Source organism: Lissotriton helveticus, chromosome 3_1 (genome assembly GCF_964261635.1).
Source record: "Lissotriton helveticus chromosome 3_1, aLisHel1.1, whole genome shotgun sequence".
Lineage (NCBI taxonomy): Eukaryota > Metazoa > Chordata > Amphibia > Caudata > Salamandridae > Lissotriton > Lissotriton helveticus.
In genome coordinates, this window is record NC_136061.1 from 1,981,406,468 (window position 1) to 1,981,432,121 (window position 25,654).

Genomic DNA, 25,654 nt, shown 5'->3' on the forward strand with positions numbered 1-25,654 from the left:
AGACGCACTCTGTCGAGGCTCTTCCGGACGCAGTGTTCAAATAAACCAACTTGTTCCTGTTTTGCCATGCGGCCAAGACCTTGTACACAAAAGAATTTGAGGAGACCCACTCTGTGAAGGTTTCTCCGGCCGCAGTGTTCAATTAAACCAACTCATTCCCGCTTTGCCAAACACCTCTTGTCTTTTCATTTAGTAAAGGTAAATTCATATTCAAGCAACAGGAAAAGTCATCAAAGAACTGCCAGCAGATGTGACGACGTTGTATCAGGCAGTGTGCGAGGCTCTCAACAAAAAGTTCCTTCACAAGAGAAAAATTGACTATGAAAGTTACACCTTCAATTTGGCATTACAAGAGAAGGATGAATTCTTGGGGTTCATCTCGTGTCTCTAATGACTAGTGCTCTACTGTACTTTTGACACCTTTACGACTGAAGATGCCCTCCGTATATGGAGAACAGAGGGATGCCAATCGGAGTCATTGCGTCAACATCGCTTAAAGAAAAGCTACTCTTTGGATGATATAGAAGGAAAGACCAGAGTAAATGACCAAGCGGCAGAAAGCGCAAAAAAGATGGAGGTGAGAAAATCAGAAAAACAGGAACAAGCGTTCCGGGTCCAGGCTCACCACAAGGGATGACGTCAGTCTGAGTATCGACACACACACGAATACACAGACCGTCAGTGCAGTCTAAAGCACAATGACAAAAGGATAGACCACAAACTTGAGTGCTATCACTTTGGTCAAGACTACGCGCACTGTGGACGATGCTCTGCAATGGGTCAAGAATGTCGGCTCTGCTGGAAAGAAAATAATATTGAGAAAGTATGTAGGGCATCATAAAGAGACATATGGATTTTGTTTTAAAGAATTCGGGCCTCGAAATCACGCAAAAGCAATATGTGATTGGAGCAAATGCTCCATCTGTTCTTCACAATCGAGTATATGGCCACATACCACCTACAGATCTCAGCGCCCCATGTTCTGTGACTTGAGATACCTCACCTCTACTTCTCAGGACAATGATGAATATGTTTGCATGGTTGCTGATCATGACAGGGTAAAGAAATACTCAAGACTACACATACGAATGGGGAAATATCTGACCAAATTCGTAGAGGACAGTGAGGCATCTCTTAACTAAATCTGTGCTATGAAATGCAACAAGATGAATCCGAAGCCCAAGCTACAAACAACTGCTGTTCAAGTGTAAGCCTGAAAATTTAGACTCTCAACCATAACAATTGCTACTTGTAAATCAATTGCTTTCTGATGAGCATCCTGTACCTTATTCATTTTGTTTGTATGACACTACAGTCTAATTGAATGCCTTTTTTTCTTAAAAGTTAATAAAACTATATTCACACAAGAAAAATGCACTGTAAAAAACAAAGTTTACTGTGACATTATAGTTAGGTGAAAATGTCAGTTAAAACAAAACCACTGAAATTCACCAGCATTGGTTACCCTAAAATAACTATAAGTCACACCCTCACCATACACTACTTCTACCCTCACATATTACATCACTCATGACATGTTCTGTGACTGCATTGATAGCATCCCTAATGACATCTGAAATCACATCAGGGATAACAACAATGTGCATTACATACGCCCATGTGAGGTGGAAGAGCCCAAAGAGTACCTTCACTGAGCTTAGGAATAAAAAAAATGCATTTTTAGCAGGCTCTGCAGATCCAGACCGCTGGTACTGCATACACTACGAGGCCCTTGGTACTGCAGTTACTAAACATGGCCTTGGTGTCAGGGACCAGTGCAAGCTTTACTGACCAGGGCCGGAACTGTGGTAGTAGTACAGTGGCCCCTCCACTGGTCAATGATGAATGACCTGGTTTGCGACACCAAACCATGAAGCATCAATGGTACATCAAAAAAGAGTACTAAACAACAGGAAGAAGGTTCTCGGTGTAGATCAGACTCAGCAGCCAACCACTGTTGCACAGGCTGTATGCAATGAGTGTTGGCTGTCTGTGGCAGGATGGGATCAGGCCTGGCAAGAGGCTAGGCCTTGTGGATAATCCCCACAGCACAAGGCTATATGGTCAACCATGTAGCCCACCTCCACTGCGTATGGCCAAAGCCCAGGGAAGTCTTGGATGTTATGCAGATTTGTAGAGCACACTATCACCCAGGAAGGTATCCTGGTGCTGAGCAGGTGTGAGTCAAACCTAGGGCCTAATGGGACTACTCGATAAGCCAGTTCTTGAGCTTCTTGTGGAATTGGAGTGAGAAAGAGGCTCCTATGTCTAGTTCTGTTCTGTGAAGGAGTAGGCTCAACTGCTGGATTCGGCTTTCGGTATGCCTGAGATATGTGTAAGTAGGAGTCTGGATCCATCAGAGTGTGCGTCTTTGAATTCTGATATTGTGTAGGCGTTGGATAAGGATAGCATTGCGGACTGTGTCAAAACCTACAGAGAGGTCCCGGAGGATGAGGGCCACTGTGTCTCCTCCATCCAGAGCCATGCGGATGCCATCTGTGGATGCGATGAGGACAGTTTCCATGCTGTGGTTGGGTCTGAAACCAGACTGAGTGTTGTTGAGAAGTTGTTTGTGGTGTATGACTGAGATGAAGAAGAAAAGGGATGTGCTGATATGATATATGCTGTTCGACGTACCTGGCACATGGCCGTGATTCTGGGATTACCATTGAATGCAGCATCTGAGGTGGAAGATGCAGTATGCAGGTTGCGACCGTGACTTGGAATTGTTAGTGTGACATCACTGCAGGCGTTGCATCTCCTATCTGCATCCTCATGACCGCTTCTGGTGTTGTCTCTTCAATTTGATTTCTCCAATTTTGCCCAGTTAAATTTCCAGTACATTCAACATATCGTTGTCCTGACACATGGCACGCTGGCAAGAGTTGTGAGATTTGTTGTGACATTACCTCGGGAACGACACTACGCAATAAGTAATAATGCTGGACCACATATGTAATGCCAGCATCTGCCTCCTCCTCTGGAAAATGTCTCTGGAATCCTTGGCAGCCCTCATCATGACCCAGTCCTGGGCTATGCTGGCAGAGTGCTGTAGCCTGAGTGAAAGAGGCCGCGGCTGTGCCTCATTACTCTCTATGTTCTGTAAGTGGTTGCACATGGGTCTGTGGAATGACCTCCTTCGGGTGCGTGAAAGCTGATCCATCTAGTTTGCGCCTTGTAGGCATAGTTCCACTCACCCTAACACTTGCACAGGCATTAGCGTTTACGTTGACGGCCACTCTGACTATGCAAGTTCATTTCGACTTCCGCAGGATTTATATGTAACGCAAAGGCTCAAATGAGAAAATGTGGAGTGTTGGTATATACATGCATACATTTCGATTGTGTTTATTGAGCTGTGCACACCTTTACGCATGTCCTAGGTAGTATCTGGGCTCTTTGTGAATGCATACTTTCTTACAACTTGTGCACGTTTGTAGGGACGCTTTAAACCAGTTCCAGAAACACATGTACAATTTTCTGTTCGGCAATGGTGGAGTTTGCCAAAATAAACACGTTTCGGTGATTACATTTCTTTTTAAAGCACTTAAATAAACTGCAATTAAGTGGACTATGAACGTTATAAATCGAACAGAAAGGGCCTGCAGACCCGTTCTGGTCTTTGATTTTCATCTGCTCGGTTTCTACTCACACCTCGTCGCCACTGCTGATTCTCGAAGTCACTATCTACAAAGAGAGAATGTTACTGATTACATGTGCGAGTGGTCACCTGCTGCTGGGTGCGGGGTGTTGGAAAGCCCTCAGCAGCACCAGGGGCGGCTGGTGACATTTGAAAGTGGTGAGGCGTAAACTAATTTGCATATTGCACCGCAGCGAGCGCAGCGAGCGAGCCCGAACCACCTTGCATCCATCCATACATCATTCATGCATCCATCCACCCATCCATCCTGCATCCATCATTCATTCATCCACCCATCCACCCATCCACCCATCCATCCATCCATCATTCATGCATCCATCCATCCACCCACCCATCCATCCATCCACCCATCCATCATCCATTCCTGCATCCATTCCTGCATCCATTCATGCATCCACCCATCAATCCATCCTGCATCCATCATTCATTCATGCACCCATCCATCCACCCTGCATCCATCCTGCATCCATCATTCATTCATCCACCCATCCTGCATCCATCATTCATTCATGCATCCACCCATCCATTCATCCACCCATCATTCATCCTGCATCCATTCATGTGTCCACCCATCCACCCATCCATCCACCCATCCTGCACCCATCATTCATTCATGCACCCATCATTCATTCATGCACCCATCCATCCTGCATCCATCATTCATTCATCCACCCATCCATCCACCCTGCATCCATCCTGCATCCATCATTCATTCATCCACCCATCCTGCATCCATCATTCATTCATGCATCCACCCATCCATTCATCCACCCATCATTCATCCTGCATCCATTCATGTGTCCACCCATCCACCCATCCATCCACCCATCCTGCACCCATCATTCATTCATGCACCCATCATTCATTCATGCACCCATCCATCCATCCTGCATCCATCATTCATTCATCCACCCATCCATCCACCCATCCAGCATCCATCATTCATTCATTCATGCATCCATCCACCCACCCATCCATCATCCATCCTGCATCCATTCCTGCATCCACCCATCCATCCATCCATCATGCATTCATGCACCCATCCATCCACCCTGCATCCATCCTGCATCCATCATTCATTCATCCACCCATCCTGCATCCATCCTGCATCCATCATTCATTCATGCATCCACCCATCCATTCATCCACCCATCATTCATCCATCATCCATCCATCCACCCATCCTGCATCCATCATTCATTCATGCACCCATCCATCCACCCTGCATCCATCCTGCATCCATCATTCATTCATCTACCCATCCACCCATCCTGCATCCATCCTGCATCCATCATTCATTCATGCATCCACCCATCCATTCATCCACCCATCATTCATCCTGCATCCATTCATGCATCCACCCATCATTCATGTATTGTTATGACCATATAACTTGCACACAGCTTGTCAGTGTTTAATACCAGTCTCGAACCTTGTACTCCAGCACCAATGATACATGATTAATATTAATTGTTTTTAAAAACATGTATTTATTCGACACCAATTTCACACCTTAGTCGGAACATCATTTTTATTTGTTTTTTAAAATATCTATTTATTTAACACCAAAGTAAGTCATGTATACATTTTTATGGTTCGATAAGAGGCTCGAACCTGGTTTCCCAGCACCAAAGTCGGCCGTGCTATCCGTCAGGGGTTATGTAACCGGGCTATGTAGTGACCAGCCAATCCTGCGCCAGGATTGGCTGGGGGGGCACCATGACTCCTCGCCCAGTCGCCCTGTGTAACCCCGGGGGCTGCGGCCCGCCCCCTAGTCCTCTCTCTAAGGGGGAATTCACAAGAAAACGATCTGCGCATGCGCGGGCATGTTTGTGCCCAAAAATACACTTGCGCAGCTGCAGCAGCCCGATCCTTCCCCCCCCCCCCCCCCCCAACCCCCCCTTGCGCACTCCGGGAAGGTCGGGTGTCTCCCGGTTCCCGGCCGGCAGATAGCGCGATTTTTAAAAATAATTGTGTTTGGCTTCTAGTGAGGACGTGGTGGGTCCATGGGGCTTAGTGGGGCTTCGCCCCTACGCCCCAATGGACGCACCGCGCGCAGCAGTCAACAATGTGACTGGGTTCTGTGTTCTCACAATGTCAAGAAGTGGAAGAGAAGAGTGCAAATATATATGTGCTGTAGTAGCTCTCCTAAGAGGAGCCATTGCAACAATGATCCGGATTCAGTGTAGGAGGGGAGGGAAGTGTATGGCCTAGTAGGAGATTCAGGGATTACCGACACAGTATTGCCTGCAAAATGTCCATAGTACTGTGGGGAACCGCAGCAGCAAGGATTTCTGAAACAAAGCGTGAAATGTGTCTGTGAAGTCTGTGCAATTGGAATATTTCTTTGGCGAGAGGTGCGTTTACCAAATCTGGACCATATTGGAAAGAATGCATGAAATGAAAGTGCTGTATCCCTATGACTTCCCCAGCATTGTGCAGAAGCTCCTCTGGCAAGGTATTGCTGTCTCTGACAATTCCCAAAGTTGCTTGCTGTGTTTATGAAGGCACAGCTGCAGTTGAAGTGTGTAAGAGGCCGCAGCAGGGTGCGAAACTGCAGACATCTATTTCAGGAGAGTTTCTGTATTCTGCAAATGTGCTGCAATGCCATTGCCGGGTCTGGTGGCTCAGTGGACTAATGCTTCCACGGCAGGGACTATGTTCGACCTCATGGTCACAGGTTCAAATCCCGGCGGGTTTACGATAAAATAAGAACCTTTGAGTTGGGAAACAATACACATCTGTCACTCAGCGCCAAGAAACCCCGTTAGGGGTAAACATGTGCTTTACAAATACACATGTGCACTATAGAAGCACCCAATATCATTATTGAAGGGAGATTCTGTGCCACTACTCTTCACCTGCTTTTACCTCAAGCGCGACCTTTTTCTCATCTTTTTTACATTTTGAAACCTGATGGAATGAGAGAATCTTAAAAAGTTTCGAACTGGTGGTCGCACTGACGTCCGTGCACAGCTGCCCTACCTTTTAGCACCCATACACCAATTTAGAGTTTCTTTAAAGCTGGGCCTGGTGGCAGGAAAGAGAGAGGAAGAGAAAGAGGGCATTTCGCTAAGAAAATGAGGATTGTTCCTTTATGGGTGTTTTGTAAATGCTTTGGATCAGTGGTTCTTAACCTTTTGACTTATTGGACCCCCATTTAATAAATACTGGAACTTGTGGACCCCACTGAATAATTATTGGAATCCGAAGACCCATCCGAGTTGTTACTGGAAACTAGGGACCCGAGCCTACACATTTTCTATTATTTGAACGGCCAAACAATATCAGCATTTATAAAAGAAAAGTTATGTTATGTTACCAAATTTATAAAGTGCATGGCTGCCCCAGCAACAGGGTATCCCAGCACTGGGTCCAGGTTGCAGAAACAAAGAGGGGAGACAAGAGCTGAAGGATTATGCCGGAAATAGGTCTTTACTGCCTTTCTAAATGCCCAGTGATTCTGGATACTCCTGATGGTTCCGGGGAGGGCGTTCAAGAGGGTCGATGCCAAGGCACAGAACGACCGACCTCCCGCACGTGCTCTTCTAACTTGAGGAAAACAGGGCAGGTGTTGATCTGCGGAGCGTAGCATGCGGCAGGGGATGTAAGGAAGTAGTAGATTAGATAGAATAGGGGGCACTTGGGAATTAAGGACTGTGTGTGAGATGCACAGTGTCTTAAAGTTGATTCTCTTCTCCACCGGAAGCCAATGCAGCTTACGAATAGAGTTGGAGACTGAGCAGGATTTAGGTAGAGTTAATAGAATTCGCACTGCAGCATTTTGCATCCTCTGAAGGTGAATGATCCCTGCTTTATTGATACCCAGGTACAGAGAGTTACAGTAATCCAGTCTAGATAGTATAGTGGACTGGATGATAATCTGGCGTGTCTGTGTGCCAAAGAACCCAAGCAGAGGCTTGAGTCCATAAAAGCCCAAAACAGACACCAGCCACAGATTTTATCTGTGCCTGAACATTCAAAGTACTATCTTAAAAAAAAAAAAATACCCAGACACCCAGATTTATTACAACCTCCTTAGGCAAAGGAGGGGTCTCCAATGAGGCAGGCCACCAACGATCACTCCACATATGGGTGTCTCTTCCTAGAAGATGGATCTCTGATTTATTAGGATTCACCTGCAGACAGTTGGCCACCATCCAATCCACGATGGTCACCATTTTATCCTGGAACTTGAGCAGGTTCTGATTAGAGTTGTTGTAGAGGGAAATCACGAGCTGAGTGTCATCAGCATAAGAAACTAAAGAGAGTCCCCTATCTTTAGCCACCACAACAAGAGGTTGTATAAATATGTTGATTATCGTGGGGCTCAAAGCTGATCCCTGCGGCACTCCGTAGCGTACGGTGTGCACCTGGGAACAGTAGTGTTGGAGACCACTCTAAACTATCTTTCAGACAGAAACTATGTAAATCAAGATAGGGTGGCACCTCCAATACCTATCTTCTGTAGGCGTCGCAACAGGATCTCATGCGATACTGTGTCAAATGCGGCGCTTAAGTCGAGTAGGATCAAAGCTGAGGTCTTTTTTTTACCTGGGTCAGAGTCTCATTAAACCAAGGACTGGCCTGTGTTCTTATACTGTACGTATGTTTTGCGGGAAATTCATTTGTCGAGAGTATGCATGAGCCACTCATGGAAAAGGCTGTTTGCTACTTCTATATCAGGAGGCAGTTGAGGCATCTGAGTTAGAAGGAGATCACAAAAGTGATTTGCATCCAGCTTACACCTGGGACATTTCAAAATAGAGTTAGGGCAGATGCAAGGGGGAGGGCCTTCACCCTGTAATGTCATTGAGCTAAAAAAAATGGTCCAACCAGGCCATAGGGAGAGGAGGTTGAACCTTTATGGGTGGTATGTTCGAGAACACACGGTCTAGGAGATGCCCTGCTAAATGTGTGGCACTAGGGATGCATTGCATTAGCTGGCAAGCTGCGAGATCTACCAAAAAGTTGGCGATCTCACTGTCTTAGCAGGCCTCCAAGTGTAGATTAAGATCCCCCACAATATTAAAGTCAGCAGTCTTGGTCGCCAGTATGCTGACTAGATTGATTAACGCTTCCCTAAAAGTTTTCGGCAGACTGGGGGGGGGGGGGCGATAGATGAGCAGCCCTGATAGGGTAAAATTGCAGTTGAATGTAACTTTAAAGAGGGCATTTTCACATTCAGAAATAGTCTCTCTAGTGAGGCTGCAAGAGTAGCTAGTTTGAAAAATAACTGCGATGCCCCCGACCCCCACTACCCTTTCTATTACATTTCTTCACGGTGTAGCCCTGAGGAAGAGCCAACAACGGCTCAGCCTCAGTGTCAGGGGTGAGCCAGGTCTCTGTTAAGAAAAGGATGTGAGGCAATTTCTCTTGAATCAGATTAAACACTTCAGCGTAGTGTTTTACCAACGAGCAGCCTTTAAGGCGAGGCAATTTGAACTTGGAGGTATGGGAGGGAGGCGCCATAATAGTGCCTCCCACCGGTATCTCAAACTCACATTGTTTACAGCAAAAAGGGCTGTCCGCTGGAACCCAGTCCTGGTTAATAGAGGGATTCATTTGACATCTAAATTAAAGGACCTCCTCATGGGAATAGACTGGCATGTAGGTGTCCAAAGGGGCAGAGTGCCTGGCGACGTCCAGTCATGGATGAGCGCAGACGAGCTTGCCTTTGGCGTGTCTTAAGCGCGTCAGCGGCGCTTTCATGCTATGACGTGCATAAAGTAGCCGAGGGGCACAACTGGCTCCTCCCGAGCTCGCGTCTGATTAGACAAGGCCTCCCAATCAGTGCATTGCAATGCCGCAGCAGAAAGCGCCAGATAATGGATTTAAAACTATTAAAAAAGGACTTGAAAACTCATTAGCAACAGCGGAGTACACATAAAAAAGTCAGCAGTTCCTCAGCATATAAAGGAGCCTCTGTTTGCTCCCAAACAAGTAAGGAATGAAACCCCACACAGATGCTAACATATTTTATTCAATTCACATATAAATATAAAAAAATACAATTTTCAATTTTAATGAGAATTTTTGAACTTTTCTAAAATCATTAGAGGCCACACATCATCCACACTATATCCTGTCCCATGCACTTTTACTACTCTGACAAATCAATCTGAGGATACTAACTTAATTTATAGCCATTAATTTAAAATTACTTCACGTTTACAGAATATTTAAAAATTTTCAGTTTTACACTTTGCTTCTTTATTTATACACTCTTTATTAATCTATTAATATTATATAATTTTCTAAGCAGCCCAGGACCCCCTGAATAGGCCTTGTGGACCCTGGGGTCCTTGGAACAGGTTAAGAACCAATGCTTTGTATAATTCTTGGTAGAAACTAGCATTAATGCAATTATTATTGGCCTAATCAAACTAACCTTCTGGGTATAAATAAGGTGGATCCTAAGTACTTTGCAAAAACATCCATAGAGTGCCTGCACTGTCACTGTTCTCCAGCAAAGGGTAGATTAGATCAGGTCTGAGAAAGCAATACAACATGTTCACAGAAATAGCAGGGTTGGTTACTCAAGCTAGCCACACACGTGAGGTCCATCACGATATAGGGGCAGATGTATCAAGATTCAATTTTGCGATTCCTAAATAGCGATTTTTAAGGAATCGCTATTTAGAAATCGCAAAATGGAATGTATGAAAAAAATCACTATTTTTTTGCGATTCCTTACACTTCCTTATTTGCGAATTCGCAAATAAGGAATAATTTCCCATGCATTCCTATGGGCCAGGAGGCCCATAGGAATGATTTTGAACTAATTCTCAAATTGCGAATTCGCAATTTGCTAATCGCAATTTGAGAATTATTTCAAGGGTGCAGGGGTGTCTGAAAGACACCCTGCTGCACCCCTGAAATGTACATGTGTGTGTATATGGCGCACATACATGCCCCATGGGCATGTGTGTGCGTGACATGCCACCTTAAAAAAAGCAAAATTGTGCATTTGTTGAGGACTTCGCAAATTACCATCAACTACAAGTTGGTGGTAATTTGCGATTCCTTAACAAAAATTCGCAAAAGAAAAATGCTTCATACATAGCATTTAAGGAATCGCAAAATTTGCGATTCCTTAAATGCTATGGCAAATTAAGTAATTGCAAATCTTTGCGATTTCTTAATTTGCGAATTTTTGATACATTCAAAAACATGCAAAACAACCATTTGCGAGTCGCAAAGGCCGAAATTCTGCGAATTTCGGCCTTTGCGAGTCGCAAAACGGTTGATACATCTGCCCCTTAGTGTGAAAAAGGTACAATAGAAGAAACTCATTGGGAAATCTCAAGGCAGCAAGATGAAAAGAGCAACAGTGTAACATTTGGTACTGAATACCCTGTCTGCATTTGTAATCCTTTCCCGCTCAACAGGTTTTATGGGTGCCATTGTGGCGGCATGTAAATGGACACACCTGCTTGGATGTCAGTAAACCATGTACATAAATTTCATCTGTCATAAATATTGTGTCCTAAATACCTTTTAAAAATGGCGTGCCCCTGGCTGTAGAATTCTACTATTGACTCCAATGGGGGATTATTTTTGTAGATGTTATTTAGGACACAATGTTTGTCAGATGATGTTGTGACAATATTCTGGTACCACACCTCTGAAATGACGTGTTTGGACTGTCGTCATTTTGGACAAATGTCTCCTAAAAAAAATTCATGGAACTCGTGGCAGGAAGGGTTCAAGGAGAATTTACAAAAAAAGTGATGCCTGAATAATTTTCTTCATTAAGAATACCGTTGTGTTTTTCAAGTGAGATTCACATTTGGAGTATCTGTTTACATCAGACCATGGTTGGTAACCAGCCAGGTAGACCTGATCATGTTCATAGAGATTTAGATTATCTGGAACTTTAGAGCTATATGAATAAAATGGGGGACAAGGGCAGCCTTCTTCGGTCCTCCACACAGAGTAGCCTGGATGTCGCTCCTTGTGGCTTGGTCTTTGGTTTAGCGCCTAATGTTGCCAGTTTACTAAGCAATTCATGTGTCCTCTTGATTGTGATGACGTATGATAGTACTTACAGCCTGATTCATGAAGAAAGGAATCTGCGACTCTCAACTTGCGATTCACAGCGAATCGCAAATGGAAAGGCGCAGATCGGAATTCATCATAGTTAGCGATTAACGAAAGCGATTCGCACACGGGCGCAAAAATCGATAGCGAGAAAATAAAATCGCCGATAAATCGCTATTACCCAGATATTCCGTCTCTATTTTGCGCCATCGCAAATCCCCATTAGCGACATCTCGCTAGTAGCGAGATCGCACAAACGGGAAGTCGCTTTTCGAGCGCTGTGATGACATCACAACCAGGAAGCAGGCAGTTCCCACCCCCATTCTGAACAGCGAGGCTGATCGCGAGGCTGCAGCTAAACAGAGCTCCTACCGGGACACCTCCAAAGTAGCGCAATTTACCCATTTGCGACAGCAGCTATGTCAGAGGAGCCTGCACCAGGGCCCAGTGACACCGGGCGCAAGAGAAAGCTCAAGTTTTCCGAGCAGGAGTTGGAGCAGCTCATCGAAGGAGTGGTTGAAAACCACGCTAAACTTTTTGGAAAGGACTCCCGGAGGGTGCCAGAGATGGAGAGACGTCGCATCTGGCTAGGAATCTCAGCAAAAGTGAACGCTGTGGGCGTGACACACAGGTCACTGGACGAGCTCAAGAAGAGGTGGTACGACCTCCGAGGTCGTGCCAAGGAGAGGGTGGCAGAGAGGCTGGGCGAGACATCTGGTACTGGGGGCGGAGAACCTACTGTCCCTCCCAATACCCCCATGGAGGACCGCGTGGAGGACACCCTTGAGACAGAGGCGTGCATAGGTGTCACCAACCTGGACTCATCCCGACTCAGCCAAGACAGCCAAGGTAAGTGGCATGCGACTGCGACCCTGTCCCCTAACAATGGTCATGGCCCTATAGCCTCCCATATACATCCCAAGTCATTCAAACAATGCACATGAGATCATGGCCACAAGCATTGTGGGACATGTAGTCTGCCCATAATGTAAAAGAACCCCAATGCAGCCTCACACATCCCAAAATAAGCTATCGCTAAGCCAGGCAGGGAATGTCAACCAGCATGCATGTAGCAACTGCACGTGTGACAGATACATGCTATTAATGTAAGTCCAATTCCCCTCACAGGTGGCGCCGACAACAGCAGCGACAGCGACATGCTGCAGATCGATGAGTCACAAGAGGATGCCGAGGAGGTGCCAACACCAACACCTCCTGCACCATCAGGCGTAGCACCACTCCCCGCAGCCAGGGCAAGACCAACAGCTCCAGCACCATCATTGGCAGCACCTAACCCTGCAGGCAGGGCAAGACAAACAGCGCCAGCACTATCCGGCGCAGCACCTAACCCTGCAGGCAGGGCAACACCAACAGCTCCAGCACCATCATTGGCAGCACCTAACCCTGCAGGCAGGGCAAGACAAACAGTGCCAGCACCATCCGGCGCAGCACCTAACCCTGCAGGCAGGGCAAGACCAACAGCGCCTGCACCATCAGGTGCTGCACCTTTGCCAACCACAACTCCACCACCAGCGGCACCATCTACTTCTGGTGCAGCTACTGTGGTGACTGTGCACACACCCACTGTGGGCAGCCAGCAGAGCAGGCATGTCAGGGCTCGCCAGCATGACACACCACACAGCGGCAGGAGGGGGATGGCTGTACGCATGCCAGGCATGAGCATTGAGCGCCGGATGCTACGCATTCACCAACAGCAGGCACGACGGCAAGGGGCCATTCAGCTGCAGCTACACAACATTGGCCGCAATGTGGCCAATGTGGGTGATAGGATTAAGCGCATGACGGCAGCCATGGAGGCCAACACTGCTGCACTCATATCGCAGCGCAACTCCGCTCGCCGACGCCACCGGCAGCTCCTTACGTGCCTGACAGCCTACACCCGCTCAAACTACATGATTGGGAATGCCACCTCCCAGCTCTCACGACGGTGCCTGGCGCAGCAGCAGCAGCTAATCCAATGTGTCGAGGATGTTGGACGGGTGTTGGAGCAGGTCACCACTGCCGTACTGGCACTCCATCCTACTGGTGAAGGCAATGTGGGGAGGGACGACACCAGTGAGGGCACCTCCAGTGTCAGCAGCCTGTCTGCCTCACTGGTTGGCGTGTTACGCCGCAGCACCAGGCCCACTACAGTGACACGTGCCGTCCCAGAGGAAGAGCCAGAGCGACGTTTGGGGGCTGCGCGCCAGAGGCGCAATTGAGTTACTTGAACATTCCCTAGATAATGCTGATGATACAAGCATGTCCAGTGGCTAGTTAGGAGCAGTATGGCGCAATACTGCAGCAATATTATGAATGTAGACATTACGTTATTATTGTGGATTTAACAATAATATTTATTCATGCAACATACATGGGCCTCCAGTCATTATTTACATTGCCATGAAATAGTGATTTGTTGGGTGAGTGGATTGTGTGCTTCAGAAACTGTTCATAGTGATGTGGTTGCGCCGTCTGTGTCCTTCAGCAGGGTTCTCCCCGCGTGCATGACGCACATGTGCTGGTGGACGGTCGTCCCCTTCAGACTCACTGCCAGAGATCTCTACTGGTATCCGGCGCTTGGTTGCAATGTTGTGTAACATTGCGCAGACAGCCACAATGCGGCAGCACACATCAGGACTGTAGTACATGGCCCCACCTGTCTTGTGCAGTATGCGGAACCGGCTCTTGAGTAGGCCAAATGTCCGTTCTATACAATTCCTTGTCCGTATGTGAGAAACATTGTACCGCCGTTGCTGTGGTGTAGCCGGGTTGAGGTATGGGGTGAGGAGGTATTCCCGGAGGGCGTAGCCACTGTCACCTGAATGAGAGGAGCAGAGGGTGAGTGCCTGTGCTGCGCAGCTACATCATTGCAATGTGTAATTGTTGACAATGTGTACTTACCAAGTAGGTGTCCTTCCCCAAATTCTCCCCTGGCCAGTCGTGTGTGGAGGCCGCTGTGCCGGAATATAAATGAGTCATGGGTACTCCCTGGGTACTGGGCCACGATGTCAGTTATGATAGTCTTGGCATTGCAGACCATCTGTATGTTAAGGGAGTGGTATGACTTCCGATTCCGGTACATGTACTCCATCGCAGCTGGTGGGCAGATGGAGATGTGGGTGCAGTCTATGCATCCTATCACAGATGGGAAATGGGCCACATTGTAGAAGTTTAACTTTGTCAAGTCCAGTTCCTGTTGGCTGGTGGGGAATTTGATGTGTCGGTGTAGCTGGGTAAGCATTGCGTCAACAAAACTCCGGAGGCAGCGTGACATGGTGGGCTGGGATATCCCCCCTGCAGCCGCTACTATCCCCTGGAAGCTCCCAGAGGCCAGGAGGTGCAGGCTACACAATGCCTGTACATGTGTAGGCACAGCATTGGTCCGCCTTGTTGGGTGCTGCATCAGGGGGTCAAGGTCGTGTATGAGTTGAATTATCATGGCCCCATTTAGCCGGTACTTTGCATAAATCTGCTCCCTGGTTTGTCCCAGCAGGGTGATCCGCTGGCGGAATATCCTGTCCTGTATTCTGCGTCTCCTCCGTGCTGCTCGCTGTAGCCTTCGCCGCCTGACCAGCATGTACATTCCTGGCATTGTGAGACACCAACTGCTGCTGCTGCATCTCCTTATGTGTGTTTGGTCAGCCCTTTCCCTGTTCCTGATTGGCCAACGGTTTTTCAAAATTTTCTCTAATGACTTTTATGGTTACCACCTGCTTTGGGTTGTCCTTAATTTGCGCGGCGCTAATAGTGATTTTGTGGTTTTTCGCTATTAGAGAATTTTCATGAATACCGATTGCGCTTGTATTGCGGATTCGCTAAATTTATTCTCTAATTCCGTGTTTTGGCGCAAACCTACAGGGATTCTGAGAATATATTTGCGAATTCGCAATCTTTGGTTTGCGCTTTGGTTATTTTCTTGATGAATGCCGATTTGGGAAAATGCGCCCGCAATAGCATTTTCGCTGCTATTGCGGCCGCAATTTAGCTTGATGAATCAGGCTGTTAATGTTTTGTGAGACAGCAAACTAAAGCATTCTTTTCTCTCTTGTTTCTTCTTCAGGACCGATTTCTGTGTGCACAAAGATGAACCATGTGATACAGTGGGTAAGTCGATATGATAGATACACACGCCCCATTGCACTATTGCGTCCTATTTATCATGACCCTTTATTACCTACATGGCGTGTTGGGACAGTGTTTTAAGGTGTGTCCCAGTGCAACACCCGAGAGCAGCTGCACGTCGCTGAACCGTTCACGTCTACTAGGTCTCGGACTCATACATTAATATATAACTCTGTCAAGCTGCATCTGTTTTAGTGAATGGTAATCCCAAAAGTTCCCAGACGAATCAAAGCAACAGTGGAGAAAGTTACATTTTTATTGTAAAACAAAATATAGACTCAATACTTTGTTTCAATTCGGTTGTTAGAAATGAAACTCTTGAAAAGTGTCCTATGAGATTTAAGTTTCCTTACATCCAATTCTGTTAATTAAAAATAATACATATTCTTTCTCTCCCTATGCGAATGCTCTGCATTACAATACAAATGTACACATTCCAGACCCTTACTGTAACACTTTCACCAGCTAGAGTCTAATCGAGCATCCACTTTTTCAGTACACCTAGCAACTCTCTCTTTTAATGCGTATAAACTCAACCGATACCATTGCCATTCATTGTTTTGTATTGAAGCCTTCATTTAGCTCTTTATACCCTTGTGGAAGTCGCAAAGAGTTTTGATGATGGGTGTCTATTTGGAAGGCATTATGAAATGCATGGTTGGAAGAATATGGGTTTGTAGTGTGACATTTGTGGGAAGTGTTGGGTGTGGTTTGCTTAAGTTTGGCGACGGTTCCAAACAGGAAGGTGTGAAAGTTAACACGATTAGAAACAGGGCTTTGGCACTCTTCGAAGTTCAAGGTGGTTGTCAATGATTTGTATTCTCCAGAGTGTGGCTACCTCGACGGAAAAGGAGCTCCTCCCGATGAGATGGTCAGCAGTGGGGCCAATTGTATGCAGAGTGGCTTACTGTGGCTTACTTTTGGGAGAGGTGCAGGCATTTTGCTGAAGAGAGAGTGGTCCAGGTGCATTCTGGGTTCTATGGAGTCCCTGAAGTAGGAAAACGCATGTACCGCGATAAAGATTGTTGGAATAACCAAGACGTGAGAGGACCTTAGAGAAGGTGGTTGGCCCTCATGGAAGGAAGATGCTGGAAGGAAACGCTGTGAGGCATGCTCCTTTGGTCACTACATTATCTTTGAGACAAACCGTAACTGTTACACGTGCCGACTTAGTGTTCAGAGAAAATGGATTCCTGGTGCAAGAAATTTAATGCACTTTAGAATCCTATTACAAAGTGGAGTGATAGAAATCACCTCTGTCTGCCATTGGTTGCTTTGTGACCCTGCACTACGACTTTATGGATTCTCACACAATAAAAATGTACACAGTCTCACGTGGCTTCTGGTATTCTGAAAAAGTTATTCCAGGCCTAGCCACATTCCCTCAAATCATTATGCGCACCTCTCTGCGCAAATCTTCATTACAAACTGATGACCATTGAGAACGTTTGTGGCAGAATGAATTGAAAAGGCACAATTCCTTAGATTAAGTACACTGTCTAACTTACTGCATGTATTACTTTTGTCAGTTAGGCGGATGCATAGGGTACATAAGACGGAACGTTCAGGTACATTGGTGAAATATAATGCTCCTCCTAATAGTCCAATTAATTTTTTTAATCTGTAAAACTATAGTTCTGGTTACTCCCCAATGTAGCAAACACAAGGAGATGGTTGACGGAGTGCTGAAACTTTTCAAACACCCCAGTCAGAGATCTGGGTTGAACCCATCATTATTCTTTAGCTCACTTTGCCACCCCAGTTCAAACACAGCTATATGCAAATGAGTCTTGACCCTGTGCCTCATGGGAACAGTCCAGCCCGAACTGCCAAGCCATGTCTTGCTTGTACCGGAAACAAGCATCCTGGGACCGGTTTCAGGCTAACAGCCCTCTTCAGCCAGGCTGGCTTGAATCCAGTGGCAAAGTAGAACATGCTTTCTAAAAGTCAGTCCTCTGGATTCAGCGAATATCAGCTGCACAATAGATTCCTCAGCAAGCAAACCAAAAGTCCACATCGACTTTGGGCTCACTTTGCTATGCTCTTTTAGTTGTATGGGTATCTATGTCATGGGGATGTGGCATTATGGTCAGAGCTGCCAACCTTGGAACTGGGTAACCAGGATTGAGCCTCAGACCATACACAACACCCTGTGGTTCTGAGCAAATCACTAAATCTCCCTTCACAAAACCTGGACCAGATCCAAATGGAGCAGATCACAAAGAGAAGAGGAAGAGATCAAGATCCTAGGAAGAGTTAACTGTAGAAAAAAATCAAAGACAAAGACCTGTAACTATCAGTGAAGAACCCACTGACAAAAAGTGAATCGAGCAAATGCGACAGGAACTAAGTGTGAAGAAGCAGACAGTGACTTATAGGAAGCAGGAAGTGACACACCTCAAACTGGCCAGCTATGCTGGATTAGGAAACTAACCGCCTGATTCATCAAGCTAAATTGCACTCGCAAAGGGCAAGATTCTCAGAATCTTGCCTTTTGCGAGTGCAATTTTTGCATTTGGGATTCATCATCCCAAATGCAAAAGTCGCTATTTAAGAATTCGCACATTTGCGAAGAATTGAATTTAAGGAATCTCTATTTGAGATTCCTTAAATGCAATTCATGAAGCATTTTAAAATTGCGAAAATGCAATTTTGGGCCGCTATTTACCGAGAGGTCAGACCTCTCGGTAAATAGCAAAAACTTAGAAAAATGCTTTTAAAAGCATTTTTCTAAGTTGCATGTTGCACACACACATGTCCTTTGGACATGTGTGTGCGCAACACCTGTTTCAATTTACATTTAAGGGGTGCTACAGGGTGTCCTTTGGACACCCCTGGCACCCTTTCAATCGCTATCTTATTTGCGAGTAGCAAATTGCTAATCGCAAATAAGGAATACTCCCCATTCATTCCTATGGGCTTTTGGCCCATAGGAATGAATGGGGAGTATTCCTTATTTGCGATTAGCAATTTGCTACTCGCAAATAAGGAATGTGTAGGAATCGCTATTTATTTAGCAATTCCTACATGAATCCCGTTTTGCAAGTCCTTAATAGAGATTCCTTATGAATCGCTATTAGGGGCTCGCAAAACGGGAGATTGATGAATCAGGCTGAAAGAGTCAGTTACGAAACAAACCAAGTGCAACTCCGAATAGTATACTATGTTGCTTCCTTCCTTATCGAGTGTTCAAACTGCAGAAGGAACTTTCTTGTACCGAGAAGTAAAGCCAGAAAACGCCAGTGAGTCTTTTTGCCAGATAAGAGAACTACAGAAAAAAATAGAATGCGCCAGATTGCCCTCAGGCGACCACCAGATAGACCCTGACGAAGGTGACCATCAGAATTCATTCAAGATTGTGCTCATTCTCTGATGCTACAGCCCAAAGACATACACCCAAGTAAAAGCCCTGCAAGGGAGAGCAAGGTGACCATGTGACAAGGTGAACTGGTGGTGAGGTCAGTGTCCTCACACATTTAAGAGAACTCACAGGTTTAGTGCTGCACTCCTCAAAACATGCTTAATGGTGATCATGGATCTTCTGCCGGCATGATATGACAATGCCTACCTTGGTGACAGACTCTATTGCTTTTAGAGAAGCACATTTATTCCATATATAAAAAGCATCACTGATTTGTAATTTAATCACGTTTTGCTCAGATTGTTCATGCAGGGATTGTCCAATTTTCATAATAATTATAATCGTAATATATAGTCTTACAAAATCCCAGCAGGCAAATCACCGCTTCACAATTGAAATGCACAGATTCCTCCAAAAGAACCTTGTAGTAGCACTGCCAAGTCTGGATTTTCTCCACATTGTTATCACCGTGGTGGTGCAAGTTCAGCTGATGGATTCCTCTTCAGATGGGATTTCCTCCATGGTTTGTAGAATTGTCAGTTACCATAGAACTGTGAGTCAGACCAGCAGTATCTCCCTAGGGAAGCATGACCTGATGCGTTCTGGGCCGAAACGTGGGTTCTGCTACCAGTGCTCAGAGAGGCGCGTCGATGAATGTAAAGCAGATCAGATGAGCTGGGCTGACACATTCAGGATGAGTGCGCCTGCAGTGTACAGCTCACAACAATGCATGTGAATAGTTTTAATAAATATATTTCTTGTCGTTCCTGTTCAGTATCAGTGTCACTTGTTTAGACAATGATAGGACCAGAATTCTCTATAAAGTACACTCTCTGATAACTTGGGGGTCTTTGTTGGCACAAACACTGAAACGTGCCAGGGCTTTGTGCGCGCGTCTGTGCTTCCTGTTGTAGATTATATCCCGCAGACTGCCCGCTGCTCTGTCATTGTAGGCTGAATGTGTGTCTTGAGCTAAGCCATTTATGCTGTACCCTTGGATTTGCTGAAGTTTGCCAGAATAGTGGGCATCTGTTTTCAAAATTATCTATTTCAAAAGTCTTTTATTTAAGTAATTTGAATTCTGTTGACTCATGATTAGAACTGAAAGTTCAGAAGTGCGGTGGTTTTGTTATGTTGTCATATCGTGAGTGATAACTGATGCATTTGGACCTCAGTCAAGAAGAAAATATGCGGGTCGTGGTTGGGGGGAGGGAGGTAAGGTTGAAACGAAACAAAAGTTTGGATGGGCAGACTTGTCTGGGACAGTTATTTTTTTTTAAATTAAAATGAAAAGTACATTTTCCTGCCAAGGCTATTTAATAGAAACAGTGGGTTAAAGGTATTTTTTTATAGAAGCGAGAATGCTAATTTTGAAAGAAAAAGATTGCTCCACACTCTTTGGAAACGATCACACCATACTGTCACCTAAGTTCGGACCGGAACGTGCAGAAAATAGGGAAGCAGAACTAGCTATAAACAGTGATGTGCAAAATGTGCGGAATTTGCCTTCACTTAATTATGCATAAATGTTGTTAAATTATTCAAAATTACCCACAATTACTCCAAATGCAAATCCGTCATTTAGCACTATATTTTAGTGTGAAATGCATCCTTGTGTAAATATATATATTTTATATTTAGAATATATAGTCCTACATAATCTCAGCAGACAAAATCACTGCTTCACAATAGAAATTCACAGATGCCGTCAAAAGAACCTTGTAGTAGCACCAACGAGTCTGGATTTTATCCACATTGTTACCACAGTGGTGGAGGAAATTCAGCTGGTGCATTCCTCGTCAGATGAAATTTCCGATATATTATGTAGAATTTTCAGCTACCATCGAAACGTGAGACAATAAACTATATTACCTACAAAGTAGTTATAGTTAGGACGTAGTTTCTATAGGAAGAGTTTTTTCATTTGCCAATAATTTTGGCGTTGTTTGACAAATGCCAGCAAAACGTTTGAAACTAGTTTGACGCTCAATTCAGCTGCTGTCCGGAAAGTTTCGGGGTGATCCGTCAAGCAGGGGCAGAGAAAAAGGGGGTCCAAAAGCGCGTTTTCCCCATATTAATTTCCATAGGAAACCTTACGCACAGATACAACCCGTACTGATGAACTGAATTACACCACATTTGGCAGAAAGACAGCTGTTGGTCCAGAAAGCAACCTTTTTGGTGTAAATATGTTCAGTAGTTTTTGAAATATTAAAGAAAATCCAAATTTGGATATATATAGGAAAGCAAGGATCCACGTCCCCTTCCAATCTCGTGCTGAGATCTGATTGGCTGTCAACACTTCAAAGTGTTGGCATCCATCTTAGGACTCGGCTTGGGAAATGGAGCCGGGGCAGGGTAAAAATACCCTGATCGCCACCTCCCCGGGGCTTTAAGTAAAATAAATGCAGGGTACCACACGGACCCCCCACCATAGTCCCAGGGAACACCACCTCGCCGGGGCTTTACTTTCATTTATTGCAGGGGTGCCATGCAGAGCCCCCCTGCGCAGCCCCGGGGACTACCACCGTCCCTGGAATTTACTTTTAATTAATGCGAGGGGGGTCACTCAGACCCCCGCCAGCCACCCCACCCCGGGGCTTTTGTAAAACTGAATGTGTGGGGGGCATGCAGACCTCCAGAGACCTCCACTTCCCAGAGGTTTACTTTTTTAATTAATGCGGGTGTGCCACGCGAACGCCCCCACACTGCCCCTGGGACCACCACCTCCCTGGGGCAAAATTGAAGAAAGGAGAGGGGCCACGCGGCCCCATTCCTGGAGCCAATAATGAACCCTGGGGACCAAGAAGGCCTGGCTCTAGCTGTGTCCCAGGGTGCCCACCCCCAGGACATAGCTGTTGACTATGGCTTGGCAGGAGTTCTACCACTCCCGCCAGAATATACCAAATGCTCTACTTCTAGCAAGCAAGAGCATAAAGAATGCTCTACCTTGCTGGAAGCAGATCAAAATTGCTTTTACAGAGAGGGAATTGCATGTTCAGCAGCTCCCTCTCTGTCAAAGCAATGCCTGCTCCCGCAGAAGGTGAGGAGCCAGCAGGGACCGCAAGGGCTTTGAGGACCCCCCCACGGTCCCAAACACTTGTAAGTGGGTGCCCTGGGTGGCATCCGGGCACCCACAATAGAGGCAGGGGATTCCGTACCATGGGGGCAAAATCGGCCTGGGATGGGGGCACCCCCATTTATTTCGTAAACATGACCATGTCATGAGTGATGTAATATGTGAGGTCATAAGCAGGTCATTGCGGGGGGCGTAAGTTATAGTTAGCTCAGGCAACTATATCTGCTGAATTTCATTGGTTTTGTACCTTTTAATTTTTTAGCCTAACTATAACGTTCATGTAACCTTTGATTATTTAATGAATTTGTAAGGTTTTTAAAATTTCTATTTCCTAACTATAACAACCCTGCAACATTTTTTAAAGGTTTTTTAAAGTGAAAAATGATATATATATATATATATATATATATATATATATATATATATATATATATATATATATATATATAGTATAAATATATTAGTATATTTTTTTGTATACTAAGAAAGCAAAGATTAGAGCGGCATTGTAGTTAGGCGAAAATGTCAGTTAACATATTACATTTTAAACTAAAAAAAAGACTGATATTCATTAGTTATAGTTAACTCAAGTAACTTTACCTCGTGCCCTTGCCATGCACAGTTTGTTGTCATCAATAAGATCATTTCAGATGTCGCATTGATGTAATCAAGGATGTCACAGAGCATGTCATGTGAGATAATAAGCAGTGCATGATGAGAGCATGAGCAGTGCTCTGTATGGACGACCGCAATCGAGGGAAGCCAAGTCAGAAATTGTAACTTTACCCGGCTGGTTTTCGCGTTAGGGTAGGTTCTCTGCATTTTCTTGTGTAGTGTCCTGACGAAGTCTAAACGATATGGGTCAAAACGTGTCACCATTCCTTTCGTTGTTTGAGGCTTCATCCAGGCAAAGAAAGGGATAGGAGTACCCAAAAGACAAGGAGATAAGACAAGTAATAGCACTAAACTTTTTTCATTGCCCATTTTTACAATGCCAATAATGTAAAGTGACAAATTCATTGTGACTGGGAAAAAAAAAATTCAATAGTAAATGATTACGTTGTTGTGGGCAACTAATATTTTGTAATCAATCCCTATAGAAAACCCTTTTATATAGATGTTTTCCTACCCAAGTTGCATACAGTTATCCGGGTGACCATTTATATCCCTTTATAACCTTGTGCAATGTAAAGGTAGGATATTATAAACTGCAGTGGGGATACCCTCCATGATCTGCCATACTCAGATTACCACTGGAATTTCCCATTGCCTATTGTAAAGCAGCAGGCAGCATTTTTTCTACCATTAGGGGCCAGGAAGGAATTGTAAATTGAAATAAGTCCTTCTAATCATATGTACAGTTAACCCAGGGGAGACACATAGCAAGTTGTACGCCATTGACTGAACCCCAAATGGTCACTATTTATATTTAGAGAAGGCTATCACTCATCTCCCACAGGCCTGAGTACCCACCTATCCCGTCCTCCACAGCCCCCAACAAACACAACACCAATATAGAAGCGATATACCCAACTGCGGAAGTGAACTTGGCACACCTTACGAATTTTTATTATAATGTTTTTCTGGTTTATTGCTAGTTTCTGTACATCTATGTTGCTTTACTATTGAATATAGCATGTAGTCATTAATGAGATAGTGATATACAAACAATACAGGGAGCGACTGACCCCAGTTGGAATATCCTACTTTGTAGGTATCAATGGATTACTGATGCTGAGAGACGATGGGAAGTAAACTTTTAATACCTAATTGTTGCCCAGTCATAATGGAAATTACTATAACAATGTAATCAGGCGTAATGATTGTTGTGTAAAAATCTTGTGTGACTCAGATTGTGTACTAGAAATACCAATAAACAAATGATATAAAAAAAATCAGAGGTACATTTTGAGGCAGCCATGGTAAGTCACAGGCCTGGTTGCATGTAATTCCTGTATTTCTGTTTAAGAATTTACATTGTCCATCACATGTGCCTAACTTTAAAATTAGGTGTTTAAACAAACCATGTCAGTTTTTTTATTAGTTTGATGGACACTGTGGGTACATAAACAAAACGAGGGTGGAGAACAGCATGCCTTTTCAGTTTGTGGTTGGTATTCTGTTTCTGAGGAGCGCAGTGATCTTTTTGGTACATACAAATTGAATTGCTGTTTTAGGTAGTCGGGCCCAGTTTCATGAAGGGCTTTGTAAACCATGCATAGAGATTTGAACTGAACACTCTTCTTAACAGGCAACCAGTGGGGCCTTCTAATCTCAGCAGAGACTGAGGCATATTTTGGTATGCCAGTAAGCAGTCTGGCAGCTGCATTCTGCAAAAGTTTGATTTGTTCAGAAGCTTGAGGGTGATGCTCAGCCTACCCCAGCAAAACTATGGCCTCCAAGGTTCAACATTGTTAGGACCCTGTAGGTTCATGATGGAGGCAGTTTCAGTGTTTAAACTGTGACCCATCCTACTCTGCTGCTTATCTTGCAGTGACTTGAGAAGAACCTAGAAGCAATGAGAAAAGTGGTGTGCAGCCTCCTATAGGATAAACTAACATAATTAGGCTTTTCTGTTTTTAGTTTCTATTTGTTGTGAATTTCTGTGGAGAATTTTCAGCGATTCTCAATGTTTTTAAAAACTGTAAAGATCAGTGGTTAACAGTGTTTACTCTTTTTTGCTCTCTACAAAATCACAGGGATGGTGTTCTTGCAGTGCTAATAAATAAGTGTAATATTTACTTTCTTACATCATTCATTCCTTTTTGCACGTTTTTCCTTACGTATTTCCTGCTCCTTACTGCATTCTTGGGGCGTAGCTTCGGGGGAAGGTGTTTGAGGTATCACATCCCCCCTAATAAATGTTTTCCAAATTAATAGTTGGGTATTGGTGCTTTCAGTTGGCAGATTTCACCTGGGGTTCTTACATAAATCTCTGTTTTGAAAGCTTTATAAATTGTTTATTTTTTACAAAGTATTGTGTTTCTCTCATTGAGTACTTCTATTATAGCCTTATAGCCCACCGTAGAGGGCTATACCGGCTATTGAAGGCCCTCTCCAGCGTTAAAGGTCCGAGCCGAAGGCGAGGGCCTTTAACAAGGGAGAGGGACTTTAATAGCCGGTATAGCCCAGCCACGAAGGGCTATAAGGCTATTAGAACATTCTGCCACTAGAGGGAAGAATGTTCTAACAAAAAAGAACAAAGCCTTAGGGGAGCGTGAGGGGATTGGAATCCCATCCGGCTCCTTGAAGGCTTTGTTCACAGCCAGAGCTGTGAACAAAGAAGCATTGGAATGTTGGAGCTCCAGGCTTATACCAGCCATTATAAGCCCGGAGCACTCAATTGTTTTCAATGGAGCTCCCAACATTCCAATGTTCTAATAAT

At 44.9% G+C, this 25,654-nt stretch overlaps 1 protein-coding gene across 1 annotated transcript in view; it reads left to right on the forward strand.

Moving 5' to 3' along the window:
• Positions 1-25,654, forward strand: part of ADAMTS17 (ADAM metallopeptidase with thrombospondin type 1 motif 17) — a 1,305,267-nt gene that overhangs the window by 253,137 nt on the left and 1,026,476 nt on the right. The window contains exon 7 of the mRNA XM_078683112.1: positions 15,768-15,811. Coding sequence (XP_078539238.1) covers positions 15,768-15,811 — 44 coding nt within the window. The remainder of the gene's footprint in view (positions 1-15,767; positions 15,812-25,654) is intronic.